The 23,489-nt window shown below is 31.5% G+C and overlaps 3 protein-coding genes across 3 annotated transcripts in view; all 3 read left to right on the top strand.

Annotated features, from left to right (window-relative positions):
- The first annotated feature begins 6,099 nt into the window (after nt 1-6,099).
- LOC132803519 (wall-associated receptor kinase-like 1) lies at nt 6,100-7,117 on the top strand. The gene has a single exon (XM_060816720.1). The coding sequence runs from the start codon at nt 6,191-6,193 to the stop codon at nt 7,115-7,117; it is 927 nt and encodes a 308-aa protein (XP_060672703.1). The 5' UTR covers nt 6,100-6,190.
- A 229-nt stretch (nt 7,118-7,346) lies between these two features.
- On the top strand, nt 7,347-9,478 carry LOC107416609 (wall-associated receptor kinase-like 3). Its single transcript, XM_060816719.1, has 3 exons — nt 7,347-7,359; nt 7,577-7,702; nt 7,995-9,478. The coding sequence occupies exons 1-3, from the start codon at nt 7,347-7,349 to the stop codon at nt 9,209-9,211; spliced, it is 1,356 nt and encodes a 451-aa protein (XP_060672702.1). The 3' UTR covers nt 9,212-9,478.
- An 890-nt stretch (nt 9,479-10,368) lies between these two features.
- Nucleotides 10,369-23,489, top strand: part of LOC125421975 (wall-associated receptor kinase-like 8) — a 37,956-nt gene continuing 24,835 nt past the window's right edge. The window contains 5 exon segments of the mRNA XM_060816718.1: nt 10,369-10,611; nt 10,771-10,862; nt 10,973-10,993; nt 10,995-11,053; nt 11,159-11,179. Coding sequence (XP_060672701.1) covers nt 10,369-10,611; nt 10,771-10,862; nt 10,973-10,993; nt 10,995-11,053; nt 11,159-11,179 — 436 coding nt within the window.

Below are 23,489 nucleotides of genomic sequence, written 5' to 3'. Positions count from 1 at the left end.
CTTTATAGGTATTAATGAAAGAGACACAATTTCCCAGTAAATTCGTGATGGCCAGAATGAAATTTTCCACGTAGGAAACGTTTTAAAACTCTAAGTCCTTACTTTTTATTTTACCACAATTGGTCATATCATTAAAGTCCCCTACAACCTAACTTAGAATTTTCTTATCCAAATTGATGTAGCTATTACGAAAAGGCATTGGCTAGTAAGAGCATCCACGGGGCTCCTTTATCTTCTGCATACTTATTTTTTATTTTGTAGTTTGACATTTAAAAATATAAAATTGATTTCATATTTGGAGAGTTAAATTCTTTATGTATATTTAATATTAAATTAATATAATTTAAATTTCCAACACACTATCTATTTTAGTTATCAATGTATTGTTTCTTTAAAAAAAAAAAAAGGAGGGAAATAATAAAATAATTGAGAGAGAATTTTAATAAAAGAATGAGGCAATAAATATAGTAATAAATGTTTATTGAAAAATAAAAATAAAGAATATAATATAAAGAGAATTGTTGGATAGTTTTTTGCTTAAATAATCCTCTAAAAAGCCTTTAAACAAAAAATATATATGTTTTGGTAAAAATTAAATCTTGTCAAAATATATAACTGGATGGACCTTAATACCCTTTCTGTATGCTTTTTTTATAAAAAAAAAAAAAAAAAAAAAAGAAATGCTGAAGAAGACAAAACAAATCTAGATGGAAAGTGAGAAAAGAAAACCACATGTAGAGGTTGATAAAAAGCAAGATGAGAAAAATTAGATAGAATGATGGGAGATATAGACGAAACCGTATGCGAAGATCTTCAATTTTTTATGAAAATTGGAAAAACAAAAAAAAAAAAAAAAAAAAAAAGAAGAAAAATCTCCATCATTGCTGCAAATTGAAAACAAAAAAAATCCTCAAGTTTTTTCCAGATTTAGTTCTTCTATGTCCATTTTTTATAGAGAAAAAATAAATAAATTCCTATTATAAATGTCAAGGTTTGGAATTTTAAAACTTCTTGCAGAGGAATAAAGAAAAAGTAAAGAGCTATGGAGAAAGTAGAACCTATAGCGTCTATAATATAAAAGGTATTTTTTTTCGACATAAATCAATTATTGAATACTTTTTATATCTTTTTAAAAAAATATGGATTATATTTCATCTCAACCCTTTAATTATAATTATTTAAGAAAAAAAAAAAACGCTCAATGAGATTTTTAAGTCATATATAAGAATGTTCTTTATTAAAAAGAATATACTTTTTAAAAGATAAAAAAATAAAACCGGATGTTCTAAATGTTTCTTTTTTTTTTTTTTAATTATTATTCATAAAAAGAGATGGCTGATGTGCCAATGGTACTCAATCAGTTGAAGGTTCAATGTAAAGTTCAACACCATTTTAAATATTCAAATTATTAAAATTAATTAATTTGTAATAAAAAATTTATCATTTTACAGGCCTCTGACAAATTCGATTGTAGTTATTTATGAATGCAGCCAAGATAGCAATTATCGCGTTCATTTTTCTTGAGTGGAAAAAAAAAATTAGTTTGTAATTATAAAGAGATATTAAGTATATCATAAATACAATTCATTTGATTAAGTGAAAGTAAATTAATATAAAAAGTGAGAGTAAATTAGTGAAATACATAGCTTAAATGTCAGAGTGCAAAATCGGCATCATAAAAAAATATATATATATAAAAGAAAATAACCAAATGGTTACCGAGTTAACTATTATTGAATAAAAAATGCTTTATATTGTTGTATATGACTATCATAAATGAGATCCGCATATTCACATAACGTTTTAATTGACTACTCATTCACTTTTTCATATCAAAATTTGAATTTTATAAAGTTTTTGCCAAAAAAAAATCAATATATAAAATTAAATCAAAATGTATCAAATTAATACTAATTGTCATGTTTTTATTCAAAAAATAATAATAACTCATCACCAATAGCAAAAATAGCCAAATGTTTTGTTGTGTTAGCCGAGATAACAAAAGCCCAAATAAAAATTCAATAATCTTAGGCCCAAGACAAGAACACTAGACTTTTCAGCCCAAAGCTCATTTCAGAAAATACCCAAAAGAATCTATGTGGATAATTGTTTACGTGTAATTCTTATTCATATCTTTCTAGGCAACTTCAGGCAGCTTTCTTTTTATATATTTTATTATTTTTATTAATTTATGTAAATATATATCATAAAGGATTGAAACAGGGACAAAGAGACATTCTATCATTTATTAGCTAAATATCTTTCTTTATATAAGGTCCTACCCAATGGGGACATGAAAACTCATTGTAGGGACATAGGAGTTAAAGTCAATGTAAGTGATTGTGGCTGATATGACCACTCTTAAAAGTCCTTCACTGAATCACTATCAGCATTAAATAGACGTGGTCATGACACGCTAATACGATTTAAAAACCATACAAAATAAATAAATTTTGATTTATTATAAATGGATTTAAATTATAAACGGATTAATTTATTTAATATGATTATTAATCGTATCATTTTTAAATTGATCCGTTTAACTTGAAACTGACACATCTATTTAATTTTAGATTATAATTTTAGCCATAATATATTATTTAACAAGTAAAAAATATTATAAATTTAAAAATTTTATAAAAATAATTTTTTTATTATTAATTTTTTAAAGACAAATTTTTAAAAATAAAATTTTTTATTAATAGATTAATTTTTAGGTTAATAGGTCAATATTCAGATTAATAGATTAATAGATCAACACAATCTGTTAAAATAATCATGTTAAACAGATTGTGTTAGATTGATCTGTTTATAAACAAATCGGATTAATATTTTAAATACCTAACATGATTAATAAATAGATCAAATTAGAATTAAATATTTTTGATATAATTATTAAATGGATCGACAAAAATCCGATATATAAATACGAATTGCCATCTCTAGCATTTGGCTTCGTTTGTACATAGAACGCAGAGATGCTGTAGGCAAACAAAAAAAAAAAAAAAAAAAAAACGCAGAGATGAATTAGAGATGCTGAAAGTGAAATGGGAAAAGACTTGTCGAGGAGAGGAAAACAGATATCAAACAATTTTCAAGAGGACACGCGTCAAGTTTTCAGTAGAAAATGGACATGGCACGTCGTATACAAGTACACCACGCAATATTTTTCTTTTTCAAGATTCCAAATTGCTTTGAGACCACCAACTGTTCTCAACATTAATTAACCAACTACTACGAAAATTCGATTCATGCACAGACTTATCAACTATGGATTAGGAATATTGATTGATTTCTTTGATCTTCTTGTTTGCTCTCTTATATTAAATTAGTGTCTGTACTGCTTCTAAATAGATGGGCCTACCAGCATCCCTAAATGGTTTTTATCCATTATAAATTTTTTATTTTGAAAAATCAATATCTAAAAATAAGTTTCAATTCATTTTTTATTTTGATTTTTTAAAATATAGAATGGATTTGATTTTTCAAATTTAGATAAGCAGAAATATTCTTTATTTTTAAAAAAATTTTTAAAGATGCTCTAAGCAAGTTAATTGGAAAGAGTCGAAAAGCCAAGAAATAAAGAAGAATGGGGGCGAGGAGACTGGTGGTGCTTGTTCAACTGATTGGATTTTCATGGTTGATCACTAAAAATGCACTACCATCGTTTGCACTAACCTTAGGCAAGCCTGGTTGTTAAACGGAAAAAAAGTATACTTCGATGATATTTACTTCAAAAAAATACTTCCATTATATTAAATAGTTATTATTGTAAAAAAAGTATACTACGGGTAAGAAAATATTAAAATAGAAAACAAAAATATAAAAAGATAAAAAATAAAAAATAAAAAATAAAATTTATGTACGGGAGATTTTGTGAGGAAAGTATATGCAATTGGATTTTGAGGGTTAAATTAATAAACAACAAAAATAAAAAGATAAAAAAAATTTAAAAGTCAAAAAAATTTGAGGTGTCACGTGCCCTTGGACCTCCCTCCATGTAGGAAATCAGTGTATCCACTCAATAAAGTCTTTAAGTCCTAACTTTTCATTTTGGTCATATCACTAAATTCCCCTGCACCCTGGCTTGGAAATTTCTTATTTAAATTGATGTGGCGGCCATAATTTCTTGTCTAAGTTAATGGACTTTTTCTTTTTCTTCTTTTCCTTCGAAAGAGAAGGTTAATTTGCCAATGGTACTCGAATAGAAGATATATTATTCAAGTGTTGATATATTTACTTTTTACTGAGAATAATTGAGTTTGAGACCAACAAATTTACTATTCAGATCAGAAAATAAATTCAAACAGCTGAGTATAGATAAAATAGAAAATCATCACGGCCAAAATATAACGAATTTGAAACTAAATGTTTTTATAGTAATATTAGACATATATAGGATAAAGCAAAAAAAAATTTCAGATAAAAATAATTTCGTTTCGATCTGTTTTGAGATTTTTACATACCAATCATATTGCAGTTACACAGAAAAACCAAACAGAATATATAAATTCAAAATTTAATAATAAATTGAAAACAGATCCAAATCGCCCCAAATAAATTTCTACTGATTCATAAACATGTATATTTTTATCCATAAAAATTTTAATGTAAAAAGAAACTTTTAAGTATTTTATATATATTCGAACATTTACTCTGTACAAATCCCCATATAAATTCCAGATTAGGATTTTAACAATAACTCTTCAATTCGACCTTAATTGATACTTCTATAACCTCAAAACATGTCAAATAATATCATATAACATAAAAAGATCAGAAAAATCAACCTGGATCACTTCAAAGATTTAGGATCTTCCTTCCTATACTCGAAAATTTGTTTAGAAATTCCAAAATCTCTAAAAATATTGGATTTCTAACGATCTTAAATAGAAAACTGAAATCCTAGATTAAGATCAAAGGCTTTTAATATTAACCCTAAAAGCTTTTAGGGCTAGAAGAAAAAGAAGGCAAAAGAACAAGAAGACTTACCCAATACTTTAGTATTGCAAAATTGAAAACAACGTAAAAGTAAAATAAACGTATATTTTCTTTCCTTTTTTATAAAACCAAAAATAGAGTAAATACCTTCTTTTTTTTTTTCTTTTCTAATTCCCCTTTTTTTTTTTTTAATTTCCTAATAAAATTGAAATATACTTATAACCAAACCTATTAGATAAAAACTCTATTTTTTTTCTTTTAAAAAAATAGTTATAAAATCTTTTTTAAAATATATATATATATATATATATATATATATGTACACCATATGCTGCATTTTTGCTTTTCTTTTTTTATTTTTATTTTTATTTATTAATATTACACTCAATCAAAGTTAGAAAAAAAGGGGGGGGAAAGGGACAAACCGAACTATATTATAAAAGAATGGATTTCTCTACCAGGACAAACCGAACTATATTATAAAAGAATGGATTTCTCTACCAACTTAATTATTAATTGCACAAAATTTAATTCCATTTTGGTTTTTTCTTCAGTTTCACATTTCAAAGAAAAGTTATATTTCTTTATTTCATTGGAAAGAATGTGAGAGTTGGATTAATGGCCGGAATATTGGAAAATCAATGCAGAAACGCGATCCATAACTTTTTGGGTACAGCGTTGTTTAAGCATTATGTGGTTCATGTGACTGCTCATAAGATATCATCTCAACTGGTCATTCTGCCTTTTCGTTTTTTATTGGGAAATAGCATGTGAATGCTCATAAAATATCATCTCAATTGGTCATTCTGCCCTTTCGTTTTTTATTAGGAAGTAGGTGTCATCAATATTGATGAAAAGATTCTTCATTTAAAAATGTTTTTATACATTAAAAATAAAAAGAAGATAGCAATTGGCTTGGCACCTTAAAATAAAAAATTGAAATAAGATTCCGATTCCACATGTGATTAATTTATATTCCAAAAAATTAATACTAACTTTAAAGCTTTAGAAAATTATACAATTTAATAAGATAAAATATATGTCTCGGTTAGTGCGCCTGACGGAAAAAAGAGACTTATAAAGTCTAAATGAAGAATTATTGGTCAGATAATATACGACATAGTCTAAGCACGAAGTTGCAGAGAAATTTCAATACATTAATTCTTTTTCGTTTTAGACCGAATTATATATATACACTGATTAAGAACTATCACAAGGATAACAACCAAAAAACAAAGAAAAAGAAAAAATGGAGGGAAAACAATTTCCATTTTATCTTCTTCTGTTGTTTTCATGGCTTATCGTCAATCAAGTAGCATCAGATATACCAACAACCAAGAAAGGCTGTGATCCACAATGTGGAAATGTTAGCATCCCATTCCCTTTTGGGATCAAACAGGGCTGTTTCCTGGACGAATGGTTCGAAATCGTTTGCCAAAACGACAACTCATCGAACACCATTCCGAAACCCATTTTGAACAGAACAAAACTAGAAGTGATCGAGATCTCTGTCGAAGGCACTCTTCAGGTGAGGAACCCAATCACCTTTTTGAATTGCAGTGACAAGCAAATCCACCAAAGCGCTAACTTAGAAGGAAGCCCTTTTAAGTACTCTCAAAACAACAAGTTCGCAGCCGTTGGTTGCGGAGCCATTGCTTTGATGAATTCCGGCGAAGCATCCATTGGTGGATGCTCCTCCATTTGTAATAACACGGCTTATGGTAATAGCTGCAATGGTATAAATTGCTGCCAGACAACCATACCATCAAATCTCAAATCATTCAATACCATTTTTCTCAACCTTCCGGGTGAGGGTAGCGGAAATCAATGTAAGTTTGCATTCATGGCGGACCAACGGTGGTTGGAATCCGGTTCGACAAATATTTCTGCAATCCAAGACATGGTTGATGTTCCTGTGGAGCTTAACTGGGAGCTGTATCATTATTCAACCTATGATATATTTGGAACTTTTGTGGAGACCAATAGCTCTGGTTCTTCAGAATACAATTGCTCTACGAACATTGCAACCTCCGAATATGGTTGTTATGCAAATTCATCTTGCGATGTTTACATTGTAAATGCAAATCAGCAAAGGCTTCAGTGCACATGCGGGTCGTCATGGGCCTTCGAAGGAAACCCGTATCTTCTTCAAGGATGTAAAGGTAAAATATCATAAAAACTCTTATATAAACACAGAAATCGATTTGGAAAAAATTACATACATGAAAAATGTATCATTTTTTATGAGTTTCAATTTTAATTGTATCACACAATAAAACGACTATACTTTAGGTTAAACTGAATTTATTATTCTGTGCATAGGCATTATTTTTTCAAACATAAAAAATATATATAATTTAAAATTATTTAATAATTATTTTGTGAACTGTATATTGTATGTGACTATGAATGTCATGCGTAATGAAAAACTCTCTATTTTAAGCTTTGTGTAATAGGTTTTTTTTTTTTTTTTTTTTTTTTTTTTTTTTTTTGGGTGAGCTTTGTGTAATAGTTTTACAAGAGTTGAATCAGTTTGTTTTGCAAAGTGATGTGACAAATCAGCAAATCATTATTATTATTATTATTATTATTATTTTTAAAGTTTTTCACATGCTTATTTGTCAATGCATTTCAGATATTGATCATTGCAAGAAAGATCCTAATTATTGTGGCGAAGGCTATATTTGTACTGACTATCTTGGAGGCGTTGGCTGCAGCCTTCCAGAGCACAAAAAGTCTCCACTAAAAGCAATTTTAATTGGTATGCTCTAATTAACGAATTACTAATTAATTCGACTAGTGTATATATAAATGAAAAATAAAAAAAGCTTGAATGGTGTCTGGATTTGAGTACAAAATATTACATATTGAGCAAATTAACAACTTCCTTTATTGCCTTTGTCTTTTCTAAATGTACCACAAAACATGGACATTTTCTGTTGAATTCATAAGGGCTGCTAATCCAACACATATGGCACAAATTGTCTTTTACGTAGTCAACTTCATGCAATTGACGATTCAAGCTATTTTTCCTTTCTGATTGAGAAATGCAGGTGTTGGCAGCGGCGTCCTTGGATTGTTGTTTCTATCAGCTTCAGCATGGTTGCTAACCAAGTATATTAAAAAAAGACGCAGAGAAAAGTTTTTCAAACAAAATGGTGGATTGTTTTTACAACAACAATTATCTTCAGGGGAAGCCAATATTGAGAAAACCAAGTTGTTTAAATCAGATGAGTTAGAGAAGGTAACTGACCAGTTCAACACGAACAGAGTTCTTGGCCAGGGAGGTCAAGGTACTGTTTACAAAGGAATGTTGACAGATGGAAAAATTGTTGCTGTCAAGAAGTCTAAAAAAGTTGATGGATTCAAAGTCGCAGAGTTCATTAATGAAGTTGTCATTCTTTCACAAATTAATCACAGGAGTGTTGTTAAACTACTAGGATGTTGTTTGGAGACTGAAGTTCCTCTGCTAGTTTATGAGTTTATACCAAATGGAACATTGTTCCGGTATATCCATGATCAAAATGAGGGTTTTGAACTAACATGGGAAACCCGCCTACGAATTGCACAGGAAATTGCAGGAGCTCTTTCCTACTTGCATTCTGCTGCTTCCTTTCCCATTTATCACCGTGACATAAAGTCTTCAAACATTCTCCTAGACGAAAAGTACAGAGCAAAAATAGCAGATTTTGGAACTTCAAGATCGGTTACAATTGAGCAAACACACCTCACCACATTAGTATATGGCACATTTGGATACTTGGACCCTGAATACTTCCAGTCAAGCCAGTTTACCGATAAGAGTGACGTATATAGCTTTGGGGTGGTTCTTGCTGAGCTGTTGACAGGACGAAAACCAGTTTTTATGGAGGCAGAGGAAGGAGGAAGTCTAGCAGCTTCTTTCATTCTTTCCATGGAAGAGAATCGTTTGTTTGACATTGTTGATGCTCGAGTCTTGAAGGAAGCAACTGGCGAGAAAGAAGCAATAATGGCAGTTGCTAAACTTGCGAAAAGATGCTTGGATTTGAGTGGAAGGAAAAGGCCTTCGATGAAAGAAGTGGCAATGGAGCTGGAGAGAATTCAAAAATCAGTTAAAGCTTCTGATTATGTTGAGCAAAATGTTGAAGTGGTTGAATATGATAGAAATGAAATGACTGCACCTTGGGATGATGTTTCTATATCGACATGGTCAGCTTCCTATGGTGGTATTGCTTCCTCATCAGATATGGAAGCACCTCTGAATGAGAAACATATGGTTACTTATAAGTAATTTCCTTTTCCATTTTTTTGGTAATCACCAGTAAAGATAGTAATAAATAGAGCATATTAGCAGACTGAAAAATAAAGATTTGCTTTGATGAAATTCTGCAACATCATCACATAGAAAAGTTCCATGTAATGAGTGTCTAATGCTAGCAGACTTGTTCCATGACCGAGTCCTCCTTGATTTAATTAGTGCAGTGACCTGTAGATGAATTTCTTTTCTCTTGCTCTTTCTCTTTTTACCCGAACGTCTAATTATTGATTCACATACATATATATAAAACATAATGATCATTAATTATAAATTAAAACTCGGTTTGAATTGATTTCTCCACCACCTAAGCATTAATTGCAAAATCTTTCTTTTTGGGTTTTCGGCATCTCGACATTTCGTAGAAATTACACTTTGTTTGTTTCATCCGGAAGAATTCGATAATTGGCGTAATAGAAAATTTGGAACTGTAGTCTAATCTACCAATTGAGTCATAATATTCAAATAATCAATTAATGATGGTGAGTAACAGCTTAGACTGTTTATCTTTTCTTTCTTCGTTTCTGTCTCATTTTCTTTTCCTCTGCCTTGTCACGCTGACTCGGAAATGCATAAAATTAAACGGTCAAACAGAGCAGCTGGTAGAATATTCTGCGTTCTGACTAATAATCCACCTTCAACTTTCCTTAATCAAGATCCAATATAAAGATAAGAAAAACAAAACAAATAAACAATCAAACACATTCAAACAAATATGTACTTATAATTTTTTTTTTTAATAGTTATTATCGTAGATAGCCGAGGTTTATTTTATTGCCATTGTTATTTATTTATTTATTCTTTTTTTCCTCTTTTTTTTTTTTTGTTTTTTGGATTTTTTGGTAATAATCACAGATAACAGAGTCAACACTGACAAGAAAACAAAGAAGACAGAGGATCAGAGGAACATAGTTGGCAAAATGATAACCCATGTCCTTCTTTTATGTTTTTTCATCACTGAAGTAGCATCAGGAGCACCCACAGCCAAGTCAGGCTGTCAAAAGCAATGCGGAAACTTGAGCATCCCATGCCCTTTCGGAATCGGATCCGGCTGTTTCCTCAATGAATGGTTTGAAGTACTCTGCATCAAAGACAACACCACACCACTTTTAAGACACATCAAGCAAGAAGTGATGGAGATTTCCGTCGAAGCTGGCACGATTCAGGTTAGAAAGCCCATTACCTTTTGGAATTGCAACAGAGAAACCCGCCAGAGCCCCAACTTGGAAGGTAGCCCTTTTGTGTTCTCACAGAAGAAAAGGTTCACCGCCGTGGGTTGTGGAGCATTCAGGTTGTTGATTTCGTCGAAAGTGTCAACGAATATTGCCGGCTGCATGTCCACTTGCGGTGAGACTGGAAACCACAGCTGTAGTGGGGTAAATTGCTGCCAGGCAAACATCCCCTTGAATCTAAATTCCTTCAAGACCAGTTTTCATACCGTTGACCGCGAAAAAGAGAAGGTTTGCAAGTATGCTTTCCTTGTGGATCAAGATTGGTTTATGTCCAATTTTATTGATATTTCTTCGTTTAAATAGATGGTTGATGTGCCTGTGTTGCTTGAATGGGAATTATACTATTCAGCTTTTGATGTATTTGGAACTTCTTTTGAGACTAATAAATCAACTTGGTCAGATTCCAAATGCTATTGGGATAGTGTAAACTCCAAATATGGATGCTCCAGAAATCCCACATGCTATACATATTATAATGGTATTGCCACTTCTTCTTCATCTTCAGTAATATTCAATCAGTCCCGGGTTGAATGTAGCTGTGGATGGGGATTTGAAGGAAACCCTTATCTTATTGAAGGATGTAAAGGTATGTTAAAGTAAAGCTTTACACCCTTTGTACATTTAAACCGCAATATTCATGAAAATTTCAAAATTTCTGAAGTATCTAAAAATAATTTTTTTGTTTTGGCAGATATTGATGAATGCAAGGAACATAGCAATGGCTGTACACAGTACGGTGGAATTTGCCAAAACGGTTTTGGGGGGTTACGGATGCTACTATCCATCTCAAACGAAATGGTGATTTATTGTTGCAACAAAAATTATCTTTAGAGGAAGTACAATTTGATACTAAAACCAAGATGTTCAATTCAAAGGAATTATAGAAATCTGCTGACAATTTTTATGGAGATAGAAATCTAGCTCAGGTGTGGCCTAGGTATTGTTTACAAAGAAATGTTAGAAAATGGAAAAATTGTTACCGTGAAGAAGTCTAAAATAGTTGATGAAGAGAAACTAACAGAATTCATTGATAAGGTTATCATTCTTTCCCAAATTAACCACAGGAACGTGGTTAAACTACTAGGATTCTATTTATACCCTACGGTACACTTTCCTGAGCATATTCACGACCAAAATGAAGAATTTAACTTTACATGGAAAATGCACTTATGCATTGCACCAGAAATTGTAGGAGCTGATATGTCTTACTTTACAGTCTGCAACTTCCTTTCCTACTTACCACTGAGATATTAAATTATCAAACATACTCTTATATGAGAAGTTGAGAGCAAAAGTAGCAGATTTTGGAACTTCAAAACCAGTAGTCATTGACCAAACACATGTACTACAATGGTTGGTACATTTTGCTACTTGGACCCTGAGTATTTCTAGGGTGCCAATTTACAGAGAAAAGTGACGTTTACTGCTTTGGTATGGTCATTGTTGAACTCTTGACTGTACAGAAACCAATCTACTTAAAGAGCTAGGTTAGAAGAATGAAGAAGTCTAGCAACTTATTTTATAATGTGCATGGACGAGAACCGTTTTTTTAATATAGTAAGTTTAATTCATATAGTCAATTTCGTGCAAAATGATTATTGAATTTGAAAATGGAAGTTATCGAGCTACAATGAAAAAAGCTGGAGCAGAATTGGAGGCCATTGAAAAATATCAATCAAAATTTGTTTGAATGAAGAATCGAAGTTGAATATGTGAGGACTGAAATAACAAAGCCCTGGATTAATATTTCCACATCGATTGGTTCAAACCAAAATAGTGATAGTATTTCTTCATCCATAGATGCATTCCCACGAAACTATTATTAGGAGCAAAATATTTCCCAAAATTAGGGTAAATCTTCATTTCCTTATCTTTTGTATCATTTTTAATATGGTTACTTTAGTACAGAGTTACAAAAGGGTAACTAGTGTTTGCCATCTATTTCTAACACAAGGCATAAGCCTATCGGTAGACATGTAGTTATCATTAGGGTATTCAAAAACAAGCTTGATATGTATTGTTGAACGACTTCCTATCACCTATAGCTTTTGAAATAATTATAGTGATTTAACAAAGTTATCAAAGCCTTGGTAATTTTGTGTTCAACCGTTGGTATCCCCATTTTCATTTATATATGTGTTGAATTGTTGTTTGGGTTGTTTGACACGACCCTATTTAATTCTTTCCTCTTTTTATATTTAGCACAAATTGAAACTCTTGAAGAGATCCCTAGTTGACAATTCAATTGACAGCAATCATCAAGGCAATTGATATATGTTCTTGAATAAATTGAAATCGGAGAACAGCTTAGCTCTTAGCTTATATGGAAGAGGAAAGAATCACTGATTTACAAAAAAGAGAATCTGAGATGTCATAACCCATCCAAGATCCCTTATTGAAATTCTAGATAAATCCTGATCCCAAGGAAATCCTACTGGATCTTCCAATAGAAAATCCGGAAGCATCTCCTCTAAAGGTTGGATTTACCATAAAATTCTCTGCACAAAAACACACTTCTAATAACAACACCTTATTCCTCTCATCTCACTACAATTTAAATCCATAATTTCAGCATTTCCATAAAAAAATACAGGGATTAAATATCTCTTTTCAAATCAATAAATCCACATTTCCTTTAAACCATCATCGTAATTCATCACTTAAAATCCATGAATGAAAATCCATTAATATAAATATACCATTTTTTTTTTTAACACCATAAAAACCAGATCTATAAATAATCAAATGCATAAATGCGAATTATGATCTCAATATTTTAATACAATTATTTTTCTCAAAACCTTAAAATCAATTTATATCAAAATCACATAAATTTTACCTTTGCTTAAATCCACATAAATACATTTATTATAGGCAATAAATTAAACAATAAATATTTAACAACAGTTGACAGTAATTTAAATCCATAACTTCTTTAAAACCAAATATATGAATTCCATGCCATATATGCTTAAATCAAATAACTTTTGACATCATAAATTCATGATAAATATAATAATATTTTAAAACAATAATTCTAAAAAGTAATTTCTTTGAAAACCCAAAATACATTTTTTCAACATAAATCATCATTATAAATTTAAATAATAAATTCTTAAATATTAACAATACGTAACACATTTTTCAGAAATTCAATTAACACCATATATATATATTCACAACCCCAAAATATAATTCGGTAGCATTACACATATTAATTAATCATAAATTGGCATTATAAATTTTAAATATCAATTTCTCTTAAATATCAAAAACAATTTATGTATTTTTTCAAATTATCACAAAATATATATAATTTAAAGCCTCAAAATAAATTTGAAGGTGGATCACTCACCTCAAGTACGTGTATCAATCAAGATCCTCAACGATATCTATCCCACGACTCACACGTACCCTTAAAATATCAACATTACACAAAACCAATTAAATTAATATTTTAATCGGATAAATTATACACGGTAACCGGAGAAGCCATCATAAACGATATCCAAAATTCAAAAATGATATATCAAAATGAAGTTTACAATGCAAGAATTAAGAATTGAGTCTTACCTTTCGGAGATCGGACATGTGGTGGCGGAATCTCGCCGAAAAGCTCTCAAACTTAATGTCCTTGGATCTCACAATCCGTCAAGAATTGAAGGAAACCAACCTCGGATTTGGATTCAAGAAGGTTAAATTAGTGGAAAATGGTAGGTAGGATCACCGAGAACTCGTCGCAATGAGGTTTCATGGAGAGTCGCTATGCCCACCGGAGAATCTTGCCATTGGAGGTGAGTTCAGTGGCCAATGGTTGTGATTTTTGGTGGGGAGGCAGATCGGAGGAGGGGTAAGCCAATGGGACCAGCGGTGTCGAAAATGGGTGGCTGGATTGGAAGAAATCGGTGGTGGAAGGAAACGACACCATCAACAAAAAAGGCTTTATCTGGGCACATCATCGGTGATCTGGCCATGCATTATGGGTGGTCGGTCGGTTTTCAGGTTGGCTTCACGATGGTCCGGTGCATGTTGCACTGTGGTGGCTAGAAAATGGTGAATAGTGTAAAGCCAGTTCCTCCTTCTCTCTCCTCTTTCTTCTCCTCTCTCTTCCTTCTCTCCCTTTCTCGCCCAATCAAAATGCCCATGGGTGCCACTGTGCACTCACGAGTTGGGCAAAAATATGACATGTGGCACAATGTTAATGGACACTATGCACACATATCAATGCACGTTAAACGATGTCTCAGAAAAACTTTGTAAGTCCATAACTTTCTAACCAAATATCCAACTTAGGCGTACCACTAGTCTATGAACTTGTATCGATGAATACTTTACAACCATACATGAATCAAAGCGAAAATTTATAAAAAGAAAAAGTCAAATCTGACACCCTCGGACAATTCAGACTGCAACTTGTTTTGCTCATAATCAAACGGTAGTTCTACTTTTGACATGCTATCATCTACGAACTTGGGATTAAGCATACATCACAATGGTGCTTCGGTCAACGCAAAATTTTATCTAAAACAAAAAGTCAAAATTTATCCATTCTCGGTCAATGACGGTCAAACTCGATCAACGTGAAAAAAATTTCAATGCACTTTGGAACAGGGTGTTATGGGGAAATACATAACTTACAACCATTTTAACAAAGCTGAAACAAAATAAGTTGACAATGATAGGGGAAGTTTAACTTAATGCTGACAAGACAAGCTAAAAAGTGAAAAGGTCTTTAGCTGATATGACCAATAGTTCATTGTCTCTGAATGTTGACAAGGCAAGCTAAAAAATTAAAAGTTTTTAGCTGACGTGGACCAATAGTTCATTATCTCTAACATGACTAATGAATTAGTGTATTAACAAAACAAAAACAAAAACCAAAAAAAAGAATTAAGAGTAGTATTTCTTCACTTGATCATAATAAAATCATAAATTTGTTATTGATATATATATATATATATGGTCCTACAGGCATGAATTTTTTTTTGTTTACAATTTTGAAATTAATTTGCAGCCAACACGAAGAGAGATTCGGGTGGAATTAAATTTCAAAGAACTTACAAAGGGGTTTTACCTTCAAGGACTCTGTTTTCAGCATGTGCTTCCTTTGTAATATTTGACTAGATTATATTACTATTTTCCATGAGCATATTTACAAAAACAAATAGTTTTAGGAAATTACTTGATATTACTGTTTTATAAGAAACCCAAGATAAAGACCTGGTCTCAATCTACTAGTAAAAATAATAATACTACTAATAACGATAATAAAAACAAAATAATAAAGAATAAAAAAAAAACTAGGTTTAAAGTTGGTGAATCATGATTGTTCCACAAAACTTCATGAAGACAAAGTTTTCTTCATGCTTGTTCCACAAAACTTCATGAAGACAAAGTTTCCTACTTGCAGGGGAAATCATTATACCCACTCTTTTCAATGGCTAGCAGACCTAATTGTTTCATTTAATCTCGATTGGTCGATGACCCACACTTTTCAATCGGTAATAGACCGAATTTGATACATTTTATCTCGATTGGTCATGTCATTATAGTTCCCTACACCCTATCTCAGAACTTTCCTTGCTAAATTACTAAAACGACTTTCTTCCTTCAAGAGAGACGGCTGATGTGTTTGATTTTGTGTATTTTGTTTGTTGGTCACTTTTTTTTTTTAAATCCTTTAAATTTGTAGCTTATATAGATATCTAGCTAGCATTTAAAGTAAAAAAATGAAATAATAAATAACAAATAAAAAACCAATATGTGTAGCTTTAATTTCAAAATCTCTAAAAAAATTTAACTAATTGTATTGATGAACGCAACAAAAAAAAGCAAATGTCACCTTCTTCTTCTTCTTCTGTTTAGTTTTTTTCCTCTGTTTTAAAGATTTTTTTTTATTTTTTATTTTTTCCTTAGGGGGGAACAAGTTAATTTGTAATTAGTGTAAAAATGTACTGTTTGTTCACATGTTGAACTCGAAATGGTTCCTGAATTTGCAGCCTAGATTGCCCTTAGGACTTTCAAAGTAACAGTGTATTTGAAAGTGATTCCTAAAATCCCAAGGGTATATTTTGTAGGTGGGAATAGGGGAAGAAAGCAAATAATTTAGTCATTCTCCTATTTTTTAGGTGGGAATAGGGGAAGGGTATATCTATACCGAACAATTGAATTGGAATGCGTATTTTTTAGGTATTAGTCATTCTCCTATTTTAAGGAATATTTATTCCTTATCCAAACTTAAGGGATAGTTATTCTTTAGACCTAAATATAGTAAATTTTTTTTGCAATACAAATATGGTAAATAAAAATAAAAATACTCTTTGTCTAAGTTTATTTAGTGACATCTAGAAAAAGCATTTTTTATAGAGAAAAATGATTCCTTCATAACTGTATGGATCAATTGAATTGCCCAACAAGACAATATTAGATTGAACAATTAAAAAAGATATACCCATTTATAATAAATTAAATTCAAAATACTCAAATTTAATTGTATTATAGTTAAAATGGTAGATCCTAAAATGGACTGACGAAGCCACTAAAGCTGCTAGCATTTGCTTTCGAAACGAAATTTTCCGTGTATATATATATATATATATATGTATAGGGGGAGTCTAGAATAGGGACCGACTGCACAGAAGCCCATGCAGACCAAAAACATGCTTATTTTGCTGGTCATTGGATTGAAATTGATGGTCCAGATTAGATTGTCATTTCCCTCCCAATCCTTTCAGTTGCCACCCATCTCCGGTCGTGTTCGACGCCCATCTCCTACCATGTTCGAGCAAGCAGCCACCCCATTCCCTTCCTTTCCTACCTATCTCCTATCTGTCCAGCCAGAAGTAGGGACTGTTCGACTGCTAAAGCCACTGCTGTTCAGCCCATATCGACGTCCCAGACCATCCAAAACCCACGTCCTAGGCCACCGCTCACAGAGACTCTTTGTCTTTTTTATCTTTCTCCTCAACGAGCAGTGGCGATGGCATTACGGCTAGGGTTTTTACATACCTTATTCGAATTTTTTTATTCAATTTTTTTTTTTGGGGTTTTGATCGATCTTATTCCTTATCTATGTATATTGATTTATTTATTTTTGTGATTCTTTGTCATGAATATAGGTTTCTGAATTTGTATCTAAGATGCACCATCAGAGACACCATCGACAAGGTTCTCATTCTCCGATTTGGCCGTGCCTCTTATTCTATTTGTCTCCTCCTCGACAATAGATTCTGGATATTATTTCTTCTTCTTTTTTTTTTTTTTTTTCATTCTACGGTTTAATCTTTTTTCCCTCTCATTTGTTTCATTGTATTTTTTTCTCTTTAAACCATCAGATTTTAAAAACCCTCCATTAAGGCCCATCTTTCCACTTTGCAAATTACTTTTTGATGCTGAACATCATTGGATTTGAATTGAACTGATTTTTATGTAATATATGTGACTGCAAATGGGACCCTATGCATTTTGCACTCCTTTATTGATGTTTTTGCACATTATAGATGAATTGAGTGGATAAAAGTTGTGACTTTGCATTTTAAAGAAATAGAATCTATCTCTTTTTTTGGATGGGCTTTGGGGGAAAGGAGAATCTTTTTAAATTTTTAGATATATTAAGTAGCATCCCGCAACTGAGATCTTGAGAGAATAGTGGTTCACATTGGACTGTTGTTTTGTTGTCACACAGGACTGCAGATCACACTAAATGGGTTGACGCATTTCACCAAAAGCAAGACTTCATTGATGTTGTGGAGGTAAATGGCATTTGGTTCTTATAAATTAAACCATGAATGAACTGGCACTCTCATAAGAATTTTTTTTTTTTCTGATAAACCATTTGACTTTCTTAGTATAACTATTTTAACTTTCTTCAAATACAACACTAGTTCCAAGTTATGGGTGTTTTTGATGCCATATAAATATGAGGACACATAATTTCCTGAATTGAAATTAGATGCCTATTTCTAATTTCTATTAGCAGCCACGTTTCTTGTAGTTGTTGGCCATGTCACATCATGGTCTTGCTACATGCCCTGTATATGTCTTAGTGGTAATCCATTTCTATTAGCAGTCAGGCTTTTAGAAAACACTCATAAACTATCTATAAAATTTTAGCTCAATTAGTATTTGGATTAGACAAAATTTTCTTGTACAGGCAAAATATGTGTTTCAATATGATCTGTATCTAAGTGACAAAAGTCTGGTAATTTTAGGATACATCAAAGAATATATAAGGTTCTTTGCTGCAGTTTTCTTTACTTCTAACCATTTCATATGATAGATTCTATATTTTTTCTTACTTTGTGATTCTAAGAATTTCTTCTTGCTCTTTCATATATGTGCTTCTAGATATATGCATGATGGGTCTTAGATGAAGTTTCTTTGCACTTTCTGCAGGCAATATTTAAGGGAGCAATGACAAGGAAGCTGATAATGAATTGCTTTCTGCCCCCAGAAAGAATACCTAAATAGCAGTTATTACATGAGGATGTCTGAGAGGTAATTCCCTCTAAGATAGATAAAATTCTTGCTAGTTACATACTTTTTATTCTTCATTATTCCCTCTAAGATATTTTGCCAACAGAGTCTTTTGTTAATATCTTTTTCTTCTTTTGTGGACAATCCTTTGGGCGTTGCATCAACCATTTGTTGCTTGAGCAAGTAGTTCTATGTAAGAGCCTCATGGCCTTCCAAGGTATTAAATTTTCTTCAGTCATTTGATTTATTTGTAAGCATTGCATAAATCCATTGGTTTTGGGTGTAGGTATGAAGACTTTAAGAGGGACTTTCTCAATTACGATGTGAATTTTTGCTTGCCATTGTTAAGGAGGGGTCTCTCGCATATGATAAACCTGGAGCATATGATAAAAACTTAGGAATGTGTAATCAAAAAAAAAAAAAAAAAGCTTGGTAACGTGTTATAACTTTGCAAGTGACTCATCTCAGAATACGGTTTCAGGCAAGTGAATTCTTTTAATTGGTTTTGCACTCTGTTTTCTTTTTTTTTGTTTCTTTGTTTTTTAATATATATATATATATATATATAATAGACACTTATAGGTCAATTTTGTTGTTATTGATTGAGGTTTATCATGCATGATGCAATTTAATATAACTCGTGTTTAACTTTGATTTTTGCTCCAGGCCTTGGTAAAGATGAAGGTGAAGCTAGAAGGGGACTTTCCAATTTATAAATCTAGTGTATAAAAATATAACAATTTAAGCACCCAACAAATCGTTGGGGCATCAATCAGAGGATGTACCTATTAAATGATGAAATTGACTTGGATATTAGCGTTAGCTGACAAGTTGTGTAAGAATTATACATGAATGAGAATTCTTATGTTAATGTTTGATGTTCAAAATCTATTCCAAAATTTAAATATAATATAACCTGCTATAACATTTAGTACCGTAATTTTTTTTCCCTTTCACTTCTGTTATATTTTTTAGAACAATGTAATCCACAACAAATTGGCATACTATAATTCGCAGGTAATGTGAGTAATTAGAATCAGAGTTCCTAACAATATCCTTTCAATTTTACTTACTTTAAAAAATAAATTAATAATTTTTATTTTATATTTTATCCTTATGATGGTCTACTAAATTTTACCAAAACAATCGTAAAGATACAATTTAAATCTATACACCTCACAGCAGCCATATCCTGCTCTTCATGTGTCACACCATAACGTTGTGCGACATTTTCAGATGTAATACCATCAGGAAGAAGACAATCATGGGCATGTGTAAAGATCTCCACCTCTTGACACCGTATCATACTCCAAAAAAGTTATTCAACTTCAGTCATTTTTCGAAGAAGAAAAAGAAATGAAGAACAAAAATGTAGCCTTTGAAATATACTTTTGGGTTAACTTTAGTAACCCTATTCATTTTATTTATTGTCATGGACTACAATACTGCTCCAATTCCTGCACTGAATTCAAAAATGGTCAAAGCCAAAAGTTGAGGTTGTGTAAAACATATTCAAGGATGTTCCTTACTGATGTCATAAAATCCCACCTTAATGGAAGCAGCAACGTCAGCAACAGCCTAAAGGCCTCATGAACATTTTCTGTTGATGTTCTTATGAGCATTGTTTCTGTTTTAAATAGTACAGTGGAAATATAAGCTAAATAGAATCTTACATCAGGGCACCAAATGTCCAAGAAATATTATAATATTGAAAACTTGAAGAGTAACTTGTAATATTTGATTACTCATTATTGATCCAATCCTAGTTTACAATATGGGTTCCAAATAAGGTAATGAATACCCTAAAATACAAGTTGTGTAGTCTTATACCATGAAGTAGAATTTATCAAGTTCAAAACAATGTAGTGAAGAACTGCACATTAATTTGATAAAACATAAATTTAAAAGGAAAAATAAAGAAAAGTTACCGGGGAATCCAGCATAAAATGCCACCTTCCTACATTCAGTTGCTCTCTGCAAACCAGGTGCTGAAACTGTGCCAACAACTACGTCTCCTACTTCACCTGTATTCAAATTTGTTTTTCTCTATCACTGCCTGCATTGATAAGCTTCAATATATAAGTGCAAAATTATAAAAACTATAGCTTCACACTAACCAAACTTCCAAAAAAGCATAATCCCCAAGCAGCAGAACCAATCTTCGTTCTAAACATTTATTATTGAAAATTGTAGAAAATTTTAAATAAAGTTGATCAAAGGTATCCAACCTTCAAAATAGCAGCAAGCAAATCATCAGGAAGTGTGTCCTTGAAACCACCCTTAATTCGATTTGGAAATGGCAGTGCGGTATGCACTGTCTTTGCCATGATTTTTGTAGCGAATTATTGGAGATAATGAAAGACAAAAGCTTCCATTAAAAAAAAAAAAAAGAAGAAGAAAAGAAAAGAGAGTTGCTATTAAATTATCTGAAATTACGAAATCAATAACCTACGCCACAATCACAACATCCTCTCCAAAAGAAATCTCCTTTTCGTATCCAGCACTATTTCCTCTGATACTGTATATAAATTGGAATAAACATACAAAGAGAGTAGCAGAATTCTGGGTTCCTGGTTGAACGTCTTTCAAATCCATAACAACAAGCGCGATGGTTGCGAACTTAGAAAGCTGGGGTGCTGGTTCAGATAGCAGTAGAGTACCAAAAATTCACAAATTACACAGAATCAAGCAAAATAGCAAAAAGGAAACCCTAAGAAAAAGAAGGAGACAAACAGAATAGGAAACATGACCAAATCAGAGGACGAGAACCTTGTCGATGGTGCATCTTACATACAAATTCAAAAACCTATCTTCATGATAGAGAATCTCAAAAATAAATAAATCAATATATAGAAAAAGAATAAGATCGATCAAAACCCAAAAAAAAAAAAAAATAAATAATTGAATGAAAATTTGAATAATGTATTTAAAAACCATAGCCCTAACATAATCGCTGCCGTTCGTTGAGGAAAAAGATCAAAAAGAGAAAGATGGTCTCTCTGAGCGATGGCCTGGGCAGTGGGTTTCAGACGAACATTGGCCTGAACAGTGGCTCTTTCTGGCCGTGGGTTTTGGATGGTCTAGGACATCGATATGGGCTGAATAGCGGTGGCTCTGGCTATCGAACGGTCCCTACTTCTGGCTGGAAAGATGGGAGATGGGAGGGAAAGGAAGGGAATGGGATGGCTGCTTGCTCGAACACGGTGGGAGATGGGCGTCGAACACGGCCGGAGGTGGGTGGGAAAGGAGAAGAATGGGAGGGAAATGGCAATCTAATCTGGACCATAAATTTCAATCCAACAGCCAGCAAAATAAGCATGTTTTTGGTCCACATGATTTCTGTGCGGTCGATCCTTATCCTAAACTCACTATATATGTATATATATTTTTTAAATTTCCCTATATATTTTGCATTGAGGATTGTGAAGGGAACTACTTGAATATTGTCCCAAAAGGTCCATTGATTTTATTTAATATTGTCCTACCTATAGTGGAGTCTGTGGAGACTTGCCAAATTAAACCATAGCCACCAAACTTTACATCGTGGTTTTTTCTGGTAACCAACTTTACATCGTGCATGTGGTTGATACGACTTATTTTAACAGGTTTTTTGTTATTGGAATTCTAAAACAAATTTACAATGATTATTATTCTCACCAACTTCATGAGGGCTCTTTATTCCCAAAAAGAAAAAAGAAAAAAAGGAAAAGAAAAACACATTTGATGAAGACTACGATGAAATTTTCTAAAATAGAAAACAAAAAAGAAAAATTCAAAATAAAGGGGATAATGATATTTAGAGCATCCCTAAAAGTTTTTAATCTATTATAAATTTTTTATTTTGAAGAATAAATCTTTAAAAATAAATTTCAACACGTTCTATATTTTGGTTTTTAAAATTATAGAATACATTTGACTTTTTAAATTTAAAAAACTAAAAATAATTTTATTTTTAATATTATATTAATATTATTTAATGTTTATGAAATTTTAAAATTATTATATTATATGAATATATTTTAAAAATATTTATTGTTAAAAATAAAAATAATAATAAATATTCATTAAAAAAATAAAAATAAAAAATATAATATTATTGAAAAAATTTTAAAAATTTTACTTTTCATGTTTAAAATTTTTCTTATTATATGAAAAATTGGAATGTTGTTACTGTATAACTCTATACGAAAGTAAGTCAACAATTGACTAAATGCATACTATTTTTTTTTCTAAAGTCAAAGACTAATAAATGCCGATCTAATTATGGAAAGCATGACGTTGGGACTTGGGAGTGGCAGTGGAATCATCATGGTGGACGCAAATGACCTTCAGAGGCACATTCATCCCCCTCCCCCTTCCACTGTTCCACTTGTGCACCTTTTGAAAATCGAACATTAAAGGGCTTTCATATTCCACTGCTAAGTCTTTTTTTTTTTTTTTTTTTTTTACAATGATTCAATTCTCTCTGTCTTCAATATAACTAAAAAATAAAAAAATAAAAAATCCTAATGAAATTGTCTAAAATAGAATTGCAAACAATATAATAT

Source organism: Ziziphus jujuba, chromosome 4 (genome assembly GCF_031755915.1).
Source record: "Ziziphus jujuba cultivar Dongzao chromosome 4, ASM3175591v1".
Taxonomy (NCBI): domain Eukaryota; kingdom Viridiplantae; phylum Streptophyta; class Magnoliopsida; order Rosales; family Rhamnaceae; genus Ziziphus; species Ziziphus jujuba.
Note: the sequence above shows the minus strand (reverse complement) of the source record. Positions and strands in the feature narration are given on the sequence as shown.